Raw genomic sequence first — 20,589 nt, 5'->3', positions numbered from 1 at the left:
AAGATATTCACCATTATTAGCCACCAGGGGAATAAATGTAAAACTGTGATGAGGTATTACTGCACATTTATTATTTACTTTAGCTCAGCTAAAACAAAAATAGCAATAATAGAAAATGCTGGTGAGGATATGGAGAAACTGGATCTCTCATACATTGCTGGAGGGAATGTAAAATGTTACAGTTACTCTGGAAAACAGCTTTTAATTTCTTTAAAAAATGACACATACATGTATCACATGACCCGGCAATTGCACTCCTGGGCATTTATCTCAGAGAAATGAAGATTTTTGTCCACATAAAAACCTGTATTCAATTGTTTGCAGCAGTTTTATTTGTAATGGCCCCAAATGGGAAACAATCAAAATGTTCTGCAATAGGTGAATGGTTAAACAAATTGTGGTACATCCATGTCATGAAATATTACTCAGCAATAAAAAAGGAATGAGCTATTGATAAACACAACAACTTGGATGGGTGTCAAGTGCATTATGCCAAGTGAAAAAAGCCAATCTTAGAAGGTCATGTACTGCATGAGTCCATTCATATAACATCTCAAAATGTCAAAATTATAAAAACAGAAACAGAGATCACCAGGGTTAGGAGGGCAGGTGTTACCAAAAAGGTTAGCACTAGGGAGATCTTTGTGAGGGTGGAATAGTTCTGTATCTTGATCATGGTGTTGGTTACACAAAATATGTAGTAGAATGACATAGGACTACACAAATACTTTATATCAATGCCAGTTTCCTGGCTTTGATACTGTACTAGAGTTATACGAGATGTAATCACTGGGGGAAACAGGTACACAAGACATCTCTGTACTATCTTTGCAACTTCATGTGAATCTATAACTATTTCAAAATGAAAAGTTTGAAAGAAAATTTTCTCTGAGGCATCTCTCCCTTGCCTTCCTTCATCCTGTGCATTTCTCTTTCCCCGAGTATGACTTTTTCTCTTTCTTTCTCCCTTTCCCTTATGTACTGGGTTTTCCTTTAACGGTCCATAATGCCAAACTATGTCATTCCCCATCCTCCTATTGTTCCTATTTATTTAATGAAGGTTATGTTTTCATGTGCTTAATTTTAAAAGCAGGAAAGTACTAACTCTTTAAACAAATTTCTTAAAAAACAAAACCCAAAACTAACCTGCTTTTTATTTTATATAATTCAGTTAGTCATTATTCTTTAAGGTCGGAAGTCCACAATACAAACATGTTTCCAACACTTGTATTGGAAGATAATTTTTGTTTTATATGTATGGAGCATTAATATCATTCTTCATGTCTATGGATTATGAACACACACACATTCAGGATTTACTGGGGAAACAGTGACATCAAATATTATGTTCTATTGATTCTTCATATAAATCTACATGTCAAAAAATAATCCTTTGCCAGATCATGTATCCAGATTTTTCGTTTGGAAAATACGAACATTACTACTACAGAATATCAAACTGAATACAGCCCTGTCCTGAGGGCTTGCAAAGTGAATCTGGCAATACTTTGGAAAAGTACTACTTTAGGTTCTCAAGGACCCAAAGAGCTCTCCAGCTTTTCCAGTGGGTTCAGCCCCAAATATCCTAATTTCTTCAATAAATTACGAGTTGCAGGTGTTTAAATATGCAAGTATCTTTTGGTCTTTTCGTTATCATTGTAAAACACCAGTCCTAACAAGCAGTAAAGATTACACTTTATGGTGGTAATATTTACATTTAATGCACTTCTGCATTTCTTCCCGCACATTTTTCTTCTTAATTATTTAAACTAAGCGTTTCCCCTCTTTTTTTAAGCCCCGGTATTAAAAAGAAAATAAAAGCCCATAGAATTTCGCAACATTGCGATTGCACTGGCTTGAGAACGAAGGAAGTTAGTCCCTTGCGGTGATCCGTCCTTTCATCCTGGCGTTTGCCTGCAGCAAGATGGCGGCGGTCTCAATGTCAGTGGTACTGAGGCAGACGTTGTGGCGGAGAAGGGCAGTGGTTGTAGCTGCCCTTTCCGTTTCCAGGGTTCCGACCAGGTAATAGAATTTTCACACTTTTCTTCAAGCTTCTTGGGTCCCTCCATTTTTGCGGAGTCTCTGCTGGCTGAGTTCCGGAGGAGGCCTCGGGGAAGGCGTCCTCTGTTGACCCTTTTCTCGGGAGAGGTCGGGCGGACTAGGGACTGTCTGCTATCAATGGGCGTTGGCCAGGCGAGTGAGGGCGTGAGTGCGAGGCCGGGGAGGAGGACCTGTGGTTTTCTGGAAGCTTTCGGCTTGTCGCTGAGGGAGAGGGTCCGTGGAGGTTTTGCCTCCGGAGCTGCAAGCTGAACCTTAGCCCTCAGAGAAGGGGAGGAGTCTCACTGATTTCTGTTTCCACTTTCTGCATCCCTTCCATTTGTCACCTGTTTGCCCACCACTCCAGTCCTTACAGAAGGGTTAAATCACTGTATCCCTTCCATGGTTTTAAGTGGTTTTAATTTGGTTTCTGCATAGGAAGATTGTTTATTCATCAGTCTGCTTGGGAGGAAAACTTGTTTGGAATTCAGTGTTAGTAAAAATATCACTGCTAGTAATATTGGAAGGTAATTTTTAAAAGGCTGGTGGTAATGCCTGGAGGTTTTCTAGGGATTTTGTTAAAGCCTCACAATAATTCAGGGATTGAATTGAGTTGTTGAGGGCTCTTTGCGTCCTTGAGAACCTAAAGTAGTACTTTTCCAAAGTATTGTCAGATTCAGTTGTCAGTTGATTGAGTTGTTACTGTTTTTCCTTGAAGCATTTTTGTGATGATTTTTTTTTTTGGCTGTATTAACCTTCCATTTTCCATTTTTCAGAATTTCCTGGAGTTTTTTAAATTATAGTACTAATGCTATACGTACATACACACACATATTAGAACAAAGATTGGAAAGACTGGATGGAGAGATTTGAAGGGGGTAGGAGGTGGATGCAAGTGGTTAAAAGTTGAAAGGAAGGTCTAGTAGAATGCTAATTGATTTAGTGTTAAATATAAATGGAATGCAGAGAATTAGGATGAGTTAATTCGGAAGAATTTTTAAGGATGACTTTTATTAAGGTTTAAATATAGTGGGTGTTGGGTGGGAAAGAAGAGGGTGTCCCGTAGGGTCCGTGGCTTATGAAAAGGCTTGAAAGCATTAGTTAAACGATTACTAAATACATAGAATAGAGTCACTCAAAAGTAAGGGTGCTAAGATTGGGGAAAGGCAAATGATGTTTGTAATTAAGTGTTCCATATATGGAAAGTATTTTTCCTTTTTCTTTCTCTTTTTTTTTTTTGAGATACATTCTCACTCTGACGCCCAGGCTGTAGTGCAATGGCGTGATCTTGGTTCACTGCAACCTCCGCCTCCCGGGTTCAAGCAGTTCTCCTGCCGCAGCCTCCTGAGTAGCTGGGATTACAGGCGCGCACCACCACACCTGGCTAATTTTTGTATTTTTAGTAGAGGCGGGGTTTCACCATGTTGGTCAGGCTGGGTTAAGTATTTTTCTAAGGTAAAATACTTCACTGGTTAACTTAGAGTTAATATAGCGGTGACCAAGTTTAGCCCTTCCCCCCGTACACATTATAGGGATTAATTGTCATTCCCAGATAATAATGTACTCATGGTAGCCCCAGAACTGAAAACAAGTTTGAAGGGACCACTGGTTTATGGCTAATCAAAACATGGCTGTAATTTTAAGTCAAAGCCATTTTGTCAGCAATTATAGTAATTGAAGTTGAGATTAGATTTTTGAAACTCTGATGATAATTGTTACTACATATCCAAACTTGAGTTTTTGCCTGCAAATGTAAGAGATTTGAAAATAAATCATTTAATCTTGAAAAAAAATCTTAATGCCAGGGAAGACATTTTTTAAATACAAATTAACACATTTATTTGTTTTCTGTGCCACATTTTTACCCTAAGAGCTTGTCATGTTCATCCTAATTTGAGGGAAATTTATAGACCCTCTCCCTTACATATTGTTTGTTCTTCGTCCTTAAGCATTCTTTTTCCATTATGATTTGATAGTAATGAGGATCTGAAAAAGGTGAGTAGAAAGAACCAATTAATGGGAAAATCTACATCTAAAATTCATTTTATTGTAATGCTTAGAAAAACATTTGCAAATCATGTAACATTTCAGATCATTTGAATAGAATATGGGAAGTGGAATCAGTAAGGTAAGGAGTGGAGTAGGGAACTGAAGAAAAGGAAGGGCCGGCGCGATGGCTCACGCCTGTAATCCCAGCACTTTGGGAGGCCGAGGCGGGCAGATCACAAGGTCAGGAGATTGAGACCATCCTGGCCAACACGGTGAAACCCCGTCTCTACTAAAAATACAAAAAATTAGCCAGGCGTGGCAGTGTGCGCCTGTAGTCCCAGCTACTCAGGAGGCTGAGGCAGGAGGATGGCGTGAACCCGGGAGGCGGAGCTTGCAGTGAGTCAAGATCGCGCCACTGCACTCCAGCCTGGGCAACAGAGCCAGACTGTGTCTCAAAAAAACAACAACAACAAAAAAAAAAAAAAAAAAAAGAAAAGGAAGGATGCTGTTAGCTGCTACATTAACATATTAATTCAATTATAGTATATCAGTGAAAAGCAAAACAAAGAATGCAACAACATATACACACAAGAGAGAAAAAATTTAGTAATGTGGGTGAGTGAGCTGATCTAGTTACTTACTGAGCTTGTGCTGTAGTGTTGGTCTCAGTTTCCATGTGCTTCTCATTTCCCTGTACCGAATGTGAGGAGGCAAAAAAAGGGGTTAAATCGTCTACATTTTTTTTTTTGGAGATGTAGTTTCGCTCTTGTCACCCATTCTAGAGTGCAGTGGCGCAATCTCAGTTCACTGCAACCTCTGCCTCCCGGGTTCAAGCGATTCTCCCGCCCCAGCCTCCAGAGTAGCTGGGATTACAGGTGCCCACCACCTCGCCCAGCTAATTTTTTTATTTTTAGTAGAGATGGAGTTTCACCGTGTTAGCCAGGCTGGTCTCGAACTCCTACCCACAGGTGATCCACCCGCCCCGGCCTCCCAAAGTGCTGGGATGACAGGCGGGAGCCACCGCGCCCATCCCTAAATTGTCTACATTTATCCTTACTTTCCCTGACTTTCCTAAGAGATTTTCCAGGGTAAATTTAACTATTCTAAATGCATTTATCAGCCAGATGAAATGGCACTCTATTTCAAAATAGCTATACTTAAGATATTTGATGCAGTGATGTTATTATTTATTCACTTATTTAAGTGTGTTCATGTATACTTATCTCACCTTAGTATTTACTAGGTCTTGTGTTTTCCTCAAACAAGTCCTTAGGGTGTTAAATCACCCAGAGGGTTTTAATTAATGACTGGTGGGGACTGAGTGTTTGGGACCTGTTTGTGAGGTCTCTTTTATGCCCTGATCTGTGGCTTTATTCTGTTGCTGTATTTGGTTCTTCAGCATTATATAAGCTAGCATGGAATTGAGTCTTCAATTCGATGGGGAATTGAATTTGAACCCTCCAAATAGTAAGCAGTCCTTAAGGTTGACAAGAATTCTGTTTGTTAACACCTTGCTGGGAAATAGGCTAAGCTCAAATTTAGGACACTTAAGACCAATAGGTTCACTTCTACTTCAGATAAACTAAATAAATTCCTCTCCTAGGGGCAGCTATTTTTGCTATCTTTGTAACACATCCAAGCCAAAGTTTGAGAGCTTGAAAGATTTCTAATATGTTTTCTGATAGGTTTATTTGTTTTGTTTCTTTTCCTCTTTCCAAATGCCCATACTTAGTTTTCATCAGTAGCAGACATCTTCGTTGAATTTTTGTTAGGAAAATAATTATTATATTTTGAGACAGAGTCTCATTCTGTTGCTCAGGCTGGAGTGCAGTGGCGCAATCTTGGCTCATGCAACCTCCACCCTCTGGGCTCAGGTGATCCTCCTGCCTTAGTCTTCACAGGCAGCTGGGACTGTAGGTGTGCTTGCCACCACGCCCAGCTAATTTTTCTATTTTCATTACAGACGGGGTTTCACACTGGTCTTGAACACCTGACCCCAAGTGATCCATGTGCCTTGGCCTCCCAAAGTGTTAGGATTACAGGCATGAGCCACCGTATCCAGCCGGAAAATTAAATATTTTAATATGTAATGTCGGCATATAGTAAGCCTTCCCTAGATAAATGGTAATTTTATTATTGGTTTGAATGGCCTGAATGTTTTTCATTTCTTTAATCTTGGTTATAAGTATTGTGATAGATTGTGTTATTGTTTAAAGTATTCACTACCACTGTCTGCAACAGGATTACATATCCAAAAACCACTGGCCAAATGACTTGCTTTATCCAGTGAAATGTTAGTGGAAATGATATACCATGTCAAACAGGAGCTTTGAGAGCTGTCCTGTGTTTTGTCATATTCCTTTTCCCTCTGATGTGAGGTAGGTGTACTCCAGGTGGGGTCTGCTGTTTTAGCCCACATCTTGGATTGTAGACTACATAGTGCAAAGCAGAAACTGATTCTTATTGCAAGATTTTATAAAATATAAATTGAGTGAAAAATAAACCTTTGCTGTAAGCCACAAAGGTGTTTGGATTGGTTACCTCAGCATAACAACCTATACTGACTCTATTTTATATACACTCATATTTGCAAGTGAGCAGGTTTTAGCACATGGACCGATATATCAGCAGTGAGGTCGCAAGCTTTTTGAGGACACAACCACATTTTTATTTATTTGTGTGTACTTCATGGCATCTAGTGTAATGGCTTGCATGTAGCAGGTAAATGCTTATCTTACAGATGAATAAATACATATTTAGAGATGAGCGATTGTGAGGAAAAGCAGGGAGCATTACGCAGTGTTTCTTTTAATACCCTCATCAGTGATAGCCAGGTAGGCACTAACCTTTATAAATATGAAGATAAACTATCTACAACACATATTCTAATTATTTGCAGTGGTCTGAGTGTAGGATATTCACCTAGAACTCTGTTAACTTTTGGATTGAAGTTGTCTTATGAATAGATTTTGTATTCATACACTTTGACAAGTGTTCAGACACTTCTTTTGTATTCAAATTTAAAAATGCAAGAGGAAATGAATGTTTGGGAAAGGGTACCCTTGGAACATGAGAACTTTTTTGGAGTAAGAGTAACTATGCGAAGTTTTAAAAAGTCAGTAATACGGCCGGGTGCGGTGGCTCACGCCTGTAATCCCAGCATTTTGGGAGGCCAAGGCGGGTGGATCATGAGGTCAGGAGTTCGAGACCAGCCTGGCCAACATGGTGAAACCCCGTCTCCACTAAAAAATACAATAATTAGCCGGGTGCGGTGGCGGGTGCCTGTAATCCCAGCTACTCGGGAGGCTGAGGCAGGAGAATCGCTTGAACCTGGGAGGCGGAGGTTGCAGTGAGCCGAGATCGCACCACTGCACTCTAGCCTGGGTGACAGGGCAAGACTCCAAAAAAAAGTTAATAATACACGGAACTTAAGGGAGAAAGATGGAGCAACTTGGTTCCTGTATAATACTTGCTAGAAGAGATCTGTTTGGGGTGAGGTATACATAGAATTTAGTCAGAATACATATTGTCTGTACTGAATACAAACAATTTCAAATGGAAGAGCTCCTAAAACATGTCCCTTGGTAGAAGTTGAGAATCGTTTATTCCAAGCAAAATTAATTCCAAGTAGCATTTGTTTTTAATTTACTGTGTATCAGCTACTGTGCCAAGGATTTCACCTGTATTATCTCATGTGTTTCCCACAGTAATCCTATCAACTCAGGTGTTGTTATCCTCATTTTTCAGATGAGGAAACAGGTACAGAAGTGAAATTACTTAAGTTTACATTGCCAGGAAATGTAATTGTCTCTTGGTATCCATGAAAGATTGGTTCCAGGACTCCTCAAGGACACCAAAATCCACGGATGCTCAAGTCCCTGATTTAAGATGGTGTAGTATTTGCATATAACTTCTGTACATCCTCCTATATACTTTAAATCATCTCTGGATTACTTATGATACCTAATACAATGTAAATGCTCTGTAAATAACTGTTATCCTGTGTTCTTTAGGAAATAATGAAAAGAAAAAAGACTGTACATGATAAGTACAGATGCAGTTTTTCCTCCCCCACCGCCGAGTATTTTTTTTTTTTTTTTGAGGTGGAGTCTTGCTTTGTTGCCCAGGCTGAAATGCAGTGGCGTGATCTCGGCTCACTGTGAACTCTGCCTCCCAGGTTCAAGCAATTCTCCTGCCTCAGCCTCCCGAGTAGCTGGGATTACAGGCGTGCACCACCACGCCTGGATAATTTCTTTGTATTTTAATTAGAGACGGGGTTTCACCATGTTGGTCAGGCTGGTCTCAAACTCCTGACCTCGTGATCCACCTGCCTCGACCTCCCAAAGTGCTGGAATTACAGGCGTGAGCCACTGAGCCCAGCACCCCTTAATATTTTAAATCTGAGGTTGGTTGAATTATGATGTGGAACCCACAGATGCAGAGGGTTGACTGTAGTCTGATATAGCAGTCTAAATGAATATGTTGACTTTTGCAGTGAGGAATATTATGTCTGGTAATAATCAGTTCAAACCCTAATGTCCTCTCTGTTTTTTCTGCCTTTTAGCCAAGTGTCTTCTTTATTTGAGAGACCATGGAATGCTCTTATCTTTACTGTTGCTCCATGGTTCCATTTGTACAGTGAGAGTTACCAAATGCACAATTAGTTGTTTGTTTTTTTAAGCTAATGGTTTTTTCCCCTAAATTTTGTAATTATTTTTGGTAAGGGACTTTTCATAGGTGACTTATTATACTTTTTTACGCTCTTAAAAAATATATATAACAAGATATACTGGACATTTTTTTTTTCTGTTTTCTTACTGATTCCAGTGATTAGGAAAAACGGTTGTATTGTGTTGTCTTTAAAAACGATTCAGTGTCTGCTATGCTTTCTGAGTTCTTGTGTCTGCTTTTTAATAGTGTTATATTCTTCCTTGACTGGTCTGCTTCCCTTTAGCAGTTTTAGCACCCCTTTTTCATTTATTATGGATTTGAATGTCAAGCAACTAAACCTATTAGAATTTTGTATAAAACCAAGTATGCTTAATGAAATTCTGATGATGGCAGAAGTTTACTTTTTATGATTAAAGACTTGAGCTCTTTTAAGGTTAACGAATAATTATATTTAATATATGAGCTCTTGTGACTTTTCTTTTCTAGCTTGTAGAAGTCCATAGATCCTGATGGAACCTTTTTGAACCTGAATTATGCAGTGACCACATTCTTCGTAACAACTTTCATCTAAACATATGAATAATTTAATAAACTATTCTAAATTTTTTCTTTTAATAACAGAGCAATTCAGAATTCTTGTTTCAAGTTCTATTTTGTTGTCTGTTACTAAGTATTTTGGTAGGTAAATATGACTTTAGGTTCTTTAGAACTAGTTAGTTGCTCAAAGGTGACCTTTTCTTCTTGTCTGTACTCACTAGTCTTAATTTTTCTTTTATGGGCTCATTCTCCAGTTCACTGGTTTTTAAACCCTTGTGCATCAAAATTATCTGTTGTGTGCCTAAAAAATTCAGATGCCTTGCCCCCCAGTCTATACTGGTTCAGTAAGTTTAGGTTGAGGCTTAGCTCTATGGTGATTCTAATGGGAAGCTAGGGCTGAAAACGGATTAAAAAAAAAAGTTTCCATATTATATCTTGTAAGACTTAGGAAATACATTTTTCCTTGGGAGAGAGTTCAGGGAGATTTCCAGAACAAAAATTCTTCCATTTTTGCATATTTTTCTATTCTAAATTAAGTTTTATGCTTTTCACCCATGCACATAAGAGGTATTTTCTTGGGGAAGGTTTCCTTAGAGGGAAAAAAGGCATTTTGATAATTTTGGAGAAAGCAGGCCATATTACTCTCTCTCTAGAGACTCTTATTCTTCCTTTTGGAAGGGCTCAGGTTTAATATAGCACAGCTGTTGAACTCTGCCCTTCAAAATTTTAAGAAAGTGTTTTATCCTTTAAAATGGAAAAGGCTTTTTTAGGAAGGTGGTCTTTCACTGGATGTAGTTCTCTAAGAAAGTTTCATGCTTCTCTACTCTTTTGTGTTTGAATTGTTTCAAATGTTGAGAGAACTGTCTCTGGGAGTAAAATCTGGCTGCTTTTGCAATATATTTTCTGTATTCTTAAACAAAGCTATATGAAGAGTTTATTTCTTTGTGTTTTCTAGGACTCAAAAATATGTTTTTTCCTTTATTCAGCCACTTCACACATAAGTAAATGGTCCTTGAATAGGGCTTACTGGACAAAAGATTCTGTTCTAGATGACTGTTCAGCAAGCCATATGCTTCTCCTAAAAATGTCAGTCTGTCTTGATGAGCTTTAAAGTGAATACAGATGTTTTGGCTCTTTTGAGGACTACCACTCTTTGTATGGAAAGAGTACTTCTTTTTCAAGCGATCTCTTCAATATACTTACAGGAATTTGCATGAAATTTATGACTTTTGCCTTTTAAGTCTAATAAGATTAGACTTAGACATGTGTAATTTGAATTTAATTTTCATATTCGTAGTACAAATGAGATTTGGGGAATAAAATACATTTCATAATATGGCTTTTTGTTCAGATTTTGTATTCAACCTTTTAAAAAATGTGAAAGTGCTTTGTAATATTTACTTTTGTGCAATAAAAAGTGATATTTTGGCAGGAAAGGTTACCTTTTTAGATGTTCAGTGTCTTCTATCTTTGTAGGTTAACTCTGGAGTTATAGTTCATAGATTTATGTAATATTTAAGTTGGAAGAAAACTCTAGAATCATTAAGTCCAACCCTTTATTTAATGCAAGAATCCCTAGAACTTCCTGCTTCTTGATTATCTAGTTCTTGAGGAAGTTTGGTGACTTTCTGATAACCCCAGAAAACACACTATACGTTTAGACTTACTGGTAAGTGATGTTTTTCTTTGAAACTGTATAGAACAAGTTTAACCCCGTATACACTTGTCAGCCCTTCAGATAATTGAAGACATTTGTCATCACTCATTCTTCCGGCAAGTCTGTGCTCCAGGCTTAGCACGTCCAGTTTGTTTACTCTTTATTAATGATCAAATTTCCTGACGCTTTACTACCTCTTGGTACCCCTTAGGATGTTTTCCATTTTGTCAGTGTTGATCTTTGAACTATGTACGGTACTTTTATTTAAATGAGATTATCAGAGATGATAGGTTCATGAGCTGAGATTGAATTAAGGAAAAAAGTTGACTCTAGGTTGGATTTATTTTATTTTATTTTTAAAATTATAAAGAAAAATTAACTGTTTTCCTTTTGGTGTATACTTCTTAGAGTTTTAACACATGTATGGGTTATGTGTAACCACCACCATAATCCTAGTACAGAATACAGTGTAATATGCAGATAACTGTTTTACTGTATTGTTTCAGGGTGCAGAATACCAAAAGACTTCATTACCCTAAGACTCCCTCATGTTATCCTTCCCTGACCGCTGTAATCCCTGTCCACAGTTATCTTTTTTCATCTTTATAGTTTTACAGTTTTGAGACTGTAATATAAATGTAGTCATATATAACCTTTTGAGATTGTCTTTTTTTATTCAGCCTGATGCCTTTGAACTTCATATAAGTTTCATGTATCGATAGTTTGTTCCTTTTTACTGCTAAGTAGTATTCCGCTATGTGGAGGTACCACAGTTTATCCATTTACCTATTGAAGGACATATGAATTATTTCAGGTTTTTGGCAGTGTAAATAGAGCTTCTGTACAGGATTTTATGTGAATTATGATTTTGTTTCTCTAGAGTAAATACCTGGGTAGAAGATTCCTGGGTCATAGCTAAGTATATGTTTAATTTTATAAGAAACTCTCAGACCGTTTTCCAGAGTGGTTGTACCATTTTGCTTTTCACCAGCACCATATGAAAGTTTTAGTTGTTTTGCATCCTTGTTAACATTTGTATTGTCAGTATTTTTTTTCTTTTTTTTTTTTTTTTTTTGAGACAGAGTCTTGCTCTGTCACCCAGGCTGGAGTGCAGTGGCACGATCTTGGCTCACTGCAAGCTCCGCCTCCCAGGTTCAAGGGATTGTCCTGCCTCAGCCTCCTGAGTAGCTGGTATTACAGGTGCATGCCACCATGCCCGGCTAATTTTTGTATTTTTAGTAGAGACGGAGTTTCACCATGTTGGTCAGGCTGGTCTCGAACTCCTGACCTTAGGTGATCTGCCTGCCTCGGCCTCCCAAAGCGCTGGAATTACAGGCATGAGCCACGGCGCCCGGCTGTGTTTTTTATTTTAGCCATTCTAGTAGGTGTTTAATGGTATTTCATTACGGATTTTTATTTTGGAATGGCTTTATTTAGCTGCAATTTATATATTATAAAATTTACTCATATAAAGTATACAATTTGACTGGTTTTCATATATTCCCAGAATTGTACAACCAAAACCACAATTTTAGAACATTTCCATCACTCAAACTCTGTACCCATTAGCAGTCGCTTCTCCCCCAGTCCTAGATAACGACTAACCTTCTTTTTGTTTCTATAGATTTGCCTATTCTGGACATTTTATACAAATGCAGTCATATAATATATGGTCTTTTGTGACAGGCTTGTTTCAGTTAGCATAATGTTTTCAAGGTTTATCCAAGTTGTAGCATGTACCAGTACTTTATTCCTTTTTATTGAAGAATAGTATTCTATTGTATGGACAAACCACATTTTATTTTTGAGGGACATCTGGATTGTTTCTACCTTTTGGCTACATGAATAGTGTCCTGTGGACATTCAGATACAAGATTTTATGTCAACATATGTTTTTATTGTTTTGGGTATATACCTCGGAGTAGAATTGCAGGATAATGTAATAACTCTATATTTAGCCTTTTGAGTAACTGTCAGACTGTTTTCCAAAGTGGCTGCACTATTTTACATTCCCACCAGCAGTGAATGAGGGTTCCAGTGTCTTTGCATCCTCTCCAACTTTTTTATTATCTATCTTTTTGAAATTATAACTATCCTAGTGAGTATAAGGTGGTATCTCATTCTGGTTTTGACTTGTACTTCTATGATGGCTAACTCATTGTGGTTTTAATATGCATTTCTCTAATGGCAAATGATGTTGAACTTTGGTGAAGTATCTGTTTATGTCTTTTGCCCATTTTTAATCCTGTTATTTTCTTATTGTTCAGCTTTTATAGTTCCTAAAATATTCTGGATACAAATTCTTTGTCATGTATGGGAAAAAATTTATCTCTCTAGGTTCATGGTTGAGCCCCCTACAACTAAAGACAGATGAAGAAGAGAAAAGCATACACATGTATTTAATATAAATTTGTGTAACATGGGAGCTTTCATAAGGAGATAAATATCCAAAGAAACAGTTAAACTTGTATATTTTTATGCTTAGGTTTGGTGAAAAGTAGATAGGGAGAAATATGATAGAACAAAGGGGATTTATAAGCTGGGGGAAACAGCAAAGCCAGTTTGTTCTGATTCGTCTCTGACTGACCATTTGTCTTCAGAGATAACAATGTTCCTTTCTTTCTGATATAGGGAAGACACCTCTCACATGAGAGTTTTATAGGGAAGGTTAGATAATCCTAGATTTTATAACCTACTTCAGAGAAGAAGGGATGGGGGAAGAAGGTCAAAGGTACCTTCCTACTTCGGCCGTTTTTCAGTATTACAAGGTGGCACATTTTGGGGTAGCATGTCCTGAACTCTACCAATCAGATGTGTAATTTTCAAATATTTTCTTCTAATCTGTAGTTTTTCTTTTTCATTCTTTAACATTATCTTTCACAAAGTAAAAGTTTTAAATTTTGATGAAGTTAGTTTACTAGTATTTTTCCTTTTAATGATTGTGCTTTCGTTGTTGAGCTCTTTGCCTAACCCCAGGCTGTGAAGATTTTTTTCTGTATTGTCTTCTTGAAGTTTTTTTTTTTTTTGGCGGAGTCTCGCCCTGTTGCCCAGGCTGGAGTGCAGTGGCGCAATCTTGGCTTACTGCAACCTCTGCCTCCTGGGTTCAAGTGGATTCTCCTGCCTCAGCCTCCCAAGTAGCTGGGATTACAGGCATGTGCCACCATGCCTGGCTAAGTTTTTGTATCTTTAGTAGAGACGGGGTTTCACCATGTTGGCCAGGCTGGTTTCGAACTCCCGACCTCGTGATCCACCTGCCTTGGCCTCCCAAAGTGCTGGGATTAGAGGCGTGAGCTACCGTGCCTGGCCTTTGTTGTTGTTGTTGTTGTTTTTTTTTTTAAGAGACCAGGTCTTGCTCTGTTACTCAGGCTATAGGGTAGCGGTATGATAATGGCTTACTGCAGCCTTGACTTCCCGGACTCTAGCGATTCTTTCCCACCTCAGCCTCCTGAGTAGCCAAGACTACAGGTGCACACCACCATGCCTCGCTAATTTTTATATATTTTTTGTAGACATGGGTGTCTCCCTATGTTGCCCAGGCTGGTCTTGAACTCCTGGGTTCAAGCAGTCCTCCTGCCTAGGCTCCCCAAAGTACTGGGATTACAGGTGTGAGCCACTGCACCTGGCCCATCCTTCTTTTTGAAAATTGTAGCTATTTTAGTTCCCTTCCATCATTTAGAATCAGCTCTTTTATGTCTATGAAATCCTGCTAGGGTTTTGATTGTATTGCATTAAATCTATAGATTAATTTGGGAAAAGTTGACATTTCTGCTGTGTTGAATCTTTCAATCCATAAACATGATATGTCTCTTTATTTATTTATCTAATCAGTGTTGTAGTTTTGAGCGTGCAGATCCTGTATATGTTTCGTTAGATTTATGCCTAACTATCTCAATTTGGGGGAGCTGTGGTAAAGAGCATTGCTTTTAAAATTTTCTTTTCTTTATTTTTTATTTTTTAGAGACAGGGCCTTGCTCTGTCATCCAGGCTGGAGTGCAGTGGTGCAATCATAGCTCACTACATCCCTGAGCTCCTGGGCTTAAGCAGTCCTCCCACCTCAGCCTCCCAGGCAGCTGCGACTATAGGCATGTACCACTAAGCTTGACTAATTTTCTTATTTTATTTTTTTGTAGAGACAGGTTGCTATATTGCCCATGCTTGTCTCAAACTCCTGACCTCAGGTGATCCTCCTTCCTCAGCCTCCCAGAATGCTAGGATTATAGACATGAGTTATTGCATCCAGCCTAAATTTTATTTTGAAATTGTATATTGCTGTATATAGAAGTGAGATTGATTTTTGTGGTTGACTTTGTATCCTGTGACCTTGCCACATTTATTTGTTACATAAAGTTATATAAGTTTTTTGTAGATTCTTTGGGCTTTCTAAGAAAATAATCATGCAGTCCGTGAATAGGGAAATTTTGTTTCTTCCTTTCCAATCACTAGGTCTTTTATTTCTTTTTCATTTCCAGGAGGATGTTAAGAATGGTAACAGCAGACATTCTTTTCATTTACCAATCTTAAGGGAAAGCATTCAGTTTTTCACCTTTACGTATAATGTTAGCTAAAGGTTTTTTGTAGAAATACCCTTTATTAGATTGAGGAGGTTCCCTTCTGCTTCTGCTTTGCTAACAGTTTTCATCAAGAATGGATGTGTCTAATGCCTTTTATGCATCAATTGGTGTAGTCTTGTTTTTCTTCTTTAGACTGTTAATGTGGTAGATTGATTTTCAAATATTGAATCAGCTTGCATTCTCAATAAACCCCACTTAGTTGTGGTGTTGAATTCTTTTCGTATACTGGCATATTTGGTTTCCTAATACTTTGTTGAAGATTTTTACATCTGTGTTTATGAAGAATACTGATCTGTAGTTTGTTTCTTTTTTATTTTGGTACTGTGTTTAGATTTGGTATCAGGGTAATGCTGGACTCATAAAATGAGCTGGGAAATTTTTCATCATCTTTTCTTTGGAATTGCTTTAGTTTCATGCTACAAATTTAGATATGTTGTATTTTCATTTGGTTCAAAATATTTTATTTCCCTTGAGACTTCCTTTTTGATCTGTAAATTATTTAGAGGTGTTTTGTTTAATTTCCATGTATTTGGATGCTTTCTTTTTTTTGTTATTTATTTTTTGTTTATATTATATTCGGAGAACCCAATTCCCTGGGGTTTCCTTTATCAGTGTCCATCCAGAAAATTGTGGCTATCATTAACTTGCACTGTAGTTGCACCTAAATCAGGGACTAAGGGACTAGAGGACAGAGAGAGAAAAAACAGAAAAGCAATGGGTGTTGGCCCCACCTTTTCAGAACCACAGCTCCAGCGGACTTAGAAGAAGAACCCTCCTTCAGATTTTTGGCTCCTGCACATTTCCATTGTTGCCACCGCATGTGGCTATAGGATTGCCTATGGCTGATTCATGGTGTATGAGAGAAAAGAGAAGAAAATGGGGATTTTCTATCATTTCTCTGAGCACTTGTTTCTTTTCTTGCTCCTTGAGGCCGAGTGCTTCTCCTGGAGAATTGCTCATTTCATGTTTCCAGCCGCATTTAAGTTCAGGCTGGGGACATTCAAGGGAAAAGCTATTTCAGACTCACTAGTTCAGTGGTCCTTTGAGTTCTGATGATCTTCCCTGATCTGCCTGCTATTTCCTTTTCAGAGCCTTCAAACAGCTGCTCCATGCATCCTTTCCAGATTTCATGGTTGCATTCAGTGGGAGATACAGGGTACAGTGTGCTTGCTACATCTTACTCAGGACAAGCCCATCCTAGGATGGATTATTTTTAAAGCTAAACGCTAACATTTCTTGCATCTTAGCACATCTGAATGGATTTAAAGGATCTAAAATGACTCAAAATATTCTTTATATGATCAGATTTTTTTTTTTTTTTGGAGACAGAACCTTGCTCTGTCGCCCAGGCTGGAGTGCAGTGGCATGATCTCGGCTCACTGCAACCTCTGCCTCCCGGGTTAAATCGATTCATGTGCCTCAGCCTCCCAAGTAGCTGGAATTGCAGGTGTGCACCACCATGTCTGGCTAATTTTTGTATTTTTGGTAGAGGTGGGGGTTTCACCATGATGGCCAGGCTGGTTTCAAACTCCTGGCCTGAAGTGATCTGCCTGCCTCTGTCTCCCAAAGTGCTGGGATTACAGGCGTTAGCTACCACACCTGGCCTAAATGATCAGATTCTTAACCAGTTGATTCTCAACTGTGGTGGGAGAAAGGGAGGAATTCACATACCATAATCTTGGAAATGGCATAAAGAAAGGGTTTCACAATACATGTACTTGTGGTTGAAAATCATGACTTTTATTTAAAGATGTTGCCCATGTAAGTGATGCAGAGGCAGGAAAATACATTGAATCACTGGTTTAGACCATCAAACAATAAATCTTCTTTGAGAGGGTGTAGAGGTCAGAGATCTATTTAGAGTAATTGATGGAAGTTTTGGTGACTTTTCTCTAGAAATAGATACAGTCATATATATAAAATCAGAGTGGGGGATTAATGGATCCCAGGCTTTGTAGCCCTTCCATAGATAGTATTAGGTCTTATACAGTGTTTTGTTTATACTCGTGTTCAAGTTCTTGTGTTAAACCTTTCTCACAAGTTACAGAAACCTAAAATCTCAGATGGCTGGCTTAGGCAAGAAGAGAGAATTGGTTTACATTACCAAGCAATGGAAAGGGTAAGGGTGCACCTAGCTAGTCTCAGGGACCTAAGCTAGAAAGCCACCAGGCTCTTTTTCTAGTTTGTCTCTGTCTGTCTCTGAATGACAGCTACTATTTCAGATTGCTTTTTTCCCATGTGGTGGATATATAACTGATAGAAATTTCTTCAGGTTTATATCTCCATAGCTTTATTACCAGGGAGGGACTGAAAATCCCTTTCTCTGATACCAAGTTTAAAAATCCTGGAGAAATACTTGATTTGAGTCAGATTAAACACACTAAGGGTTTACAAAAAATACTCAATGTTTGTAATTCTTCTTATACTGCTGTATCGTATGAATATAGATCATAGGAACCTTGAGAGTGAGATGTAATAAAAGCTGGGACCTCCTAGTCAAAAATTTAGAACAGGAATATTTTGTGTAGTGTTATCTTCGGGAAACAAATAAAGTTTGTGTATGTTTTATGGGTTAACCTTCTACCTTTTTTCCTAATGAATTCTGAGACTTTGCTAATGTTTGTTCACCCATTCAACAAATATTTGTATTTCTTTTCTAGCTTCAAAGGCTGCATTTCTACAGACTTGAGTAGGATGTATGCTCTTGGAACATCTGTTTTGAGGATTAGCAGTGTTCAAGCAAAGGCCAAATACTCATTTCTCGGGGTTTGTGTAGGGCTTCACCTTAGTTTGTCTTCTCCTTGAGTAGAGTCTGAGACAAAGACATAAGCCTAGGTGGTTTATTTGAGAGCTTGCCTGGGAAGTAGGAGTGAGAAGCCTGGGGAATGAGAGAGGGAACAAAAAAGTATGATGTTGCGATTGTTGCTGTGAGCAGTAGAGAAACCTCCTGAGCAGTGTGTAGAATGCCACCCAGTATTACCCATTTGAAAGGTGGAAGGCTTGACCATTTATCCATAAGTTCTCATTCCCCTTTGATTAAAGGTGTTAACTCTTTTGTGCTTTAAGCTATACTTGTGCTTCTGAAGATGTTGAGGCGTAATGGGTTCACTTGAGGTGGGATGCTAGAGGATAATGGGAGTATGAACTCCTGCAGCTGTGGCTGAAATGACACATGGGCCAAGGGAGTGTGACATGAGCTTCAAAGGTGTCTGTTACAGGACCTTATAACTAAAGAGTCTCTATAGTCTGCTATTTTTTTTTTTTTTTTGGTCCTAGTAAGGGGTCTAATATCTATTGTTTATTGTGCACTTAGGCATTGAGGTAATTACTTTAGATATATTGTTTCATCTCACTAAAGTAAACATCTAATTTTAGATGGTCTCTTGGTGATTATATTATAGTTTGATATTTTCCCAGGGTTGTAAAAGAATTCACCCGTATTGGAATTTGTTTTACTCACCTGTTCTGAAGGGTATGACAAAGGATTTGGAAATTGAGATCTTCCAACTCACTTAACTATAAATAATAATCTCATGGGAAGAGATAGTTTCTTCTATATAATGTTATGTTTAAGGAATTCATGATAGCAGAATATTCCTATGCTATGTGCCAGGGTAGTTGACCCGGGATTGTGTATAACATCCCAGCTAACAAAGATCAACCTACAGTTTTCTTTGAATTTGGTAGCCTAGATGATCTAATTCTCCGGATGAGCATATATTTTCTCTTCAGTTATACTGCCTAAAAGACTTAGGGTAGTTAAGAGAATTTTCTTCAACAGCTGCCTTTTAGTCTTGCTTCTGTCCCACTTTCATCTCTGACTGATTATCATTGTGATAGTCTTGTCTTCCATTTTATTAATGTCTCAGCATACCATTTTAGTTCATAGTTCGTACTAGAATGGATACAACATGCATCTGAGTTTATTTAACAAATTTTAGATTCTTCTTTCCTTAGTTGAGACTTTAAACATTGTTATTCTGTTGCTGATGAAGTCCATGGTTTATGTCCGTCTTAGTTACTGCTTGTAAGTGGCCCCTTATTAAGGCTCAAGTTTTTATTTTGGTTCTAGATTTAGTTTTTTGGCTTAAAGTTCAAATTCTTATTGTGGCCAACTCCCTTAATAGTCTCTTACCAGTGTCCTTGACCCTAGCTTTGGGAAAGACTACTTTCTAGAAATTTTCTGTTGGCTCATGATATTAGCCATGCTGTTAGGCTGTATTCTTAGCCTTCTCATACTTGAGCTACTCTATTGGACCCGTCATGTCAGTCTAGCAGACTAGTTAAGAACACAAATTTTAGAGTCAACTCTACCTACATTTGAGTTCCTGGTCTGATACTTGCTAACTGTGCTTTCCTTGTTTCTGTGTCCTGTTCCGTAAAATGGACATAATACTTCCTGTTTTGTAAAGTATATAAAATGCATAGTACAGTGCTCGGCATATGCTATAAGTGCCTGAAAAATTATAAAAAGAACATTATCATCACTGTCCTGCTCCTCCTCGATGTCATCATCATTATTCTTTCTTTTGTAGCTTCTTTTCCTTTTTGCTTCTTTCTCCCTCTCTACTTTTTTTACTTTCTTTTTTCTTTCTTTTGGTAAATCTTAACTAGATTCCAATTTCGTGTTTTGGTTTATCAGAACATCCTGGATTTCGTCTTACTTATTTGCAGTATTTTATGCATAAATATATAATAGAATTTTGTGCACCTGGCTTTTTCCAAATTGTGACCTCCCGTGCACTCCCCAACCCACAACAATCTATCTTTAGCATCTACCATTCCACTGAAATAGCTTTGATCAAGGTCAGCAGTGACCCTGTTGCTAATTGAATATTTTCTTCTCAGTCCTTATCTTACGTGACCTTTACCATCCAAAGAGATGACTGTCTCATTCTTGAAATATTCTTCCCTTGACTTCTGTTTTGGCTTTACTCCGTCTCAGTTTTCTTTCAGAATACGTTATCTTTTGCCCATTCATTGAACTATCATTGTTTCTTAAGAGTTTGATTTATACCTTTTTACGCTTTCTAAAATGTTTCAAATTAGATAATATTTTATATACACATGAATATATGTATCATATATATGTTAGGAACCATAATAGCAAAATGAATTCTTGTGAAC

At 38.0% G+C, this 20,589-nt stretch overlaps 1 protein-coding gene across 4 annotated transcripts in view; it reads left to right on the top strand.

The window, feature by feature from the left end:
• Nucleotides 1–1,866: 1,866 nt before the first annotated feature.
• Nucleotides 1,867–20,589, top strand: part of NDUFS4 (NADH:ubiquinone oxidoreductase subunit S4) — a 122,642-nt gene continuing 103,919 nt past the window's right edge. For all 4 annotated transcript variants that reach the window (XM_057302301.1, XM_003827354.5, XM_055112390.1 and 1 more), the window contains exon 1: nucleotides 1,867–2,022. In XM_057302301.1, the coding sequence (XP_057158284.1) occupies nucleotides 1,925–2,022 (98 nt within the window). In that variant the 5' untranslated portion in view covers nucleotides 1,867–1,924. The remainder of the gene's footprint in view (nucleotides 2,023–20,589) is intronic.

Source organism: Pan paniscus, chromosome 4 (genome assembly GCF_029289425.2).
Source record: "Pan paniscus chromosome 4, NHGRI_mPanPan1-v2.0_pri, whole genome shotgun sequence".
NCBI lineage: Eukaryota > Metazoa > Chordata > Mammalia > Primates > Hominidae > Pan > Pan paniscus.
This window is presented reverse-complemented; position numbering and strand designations above follow the sequence as displayed.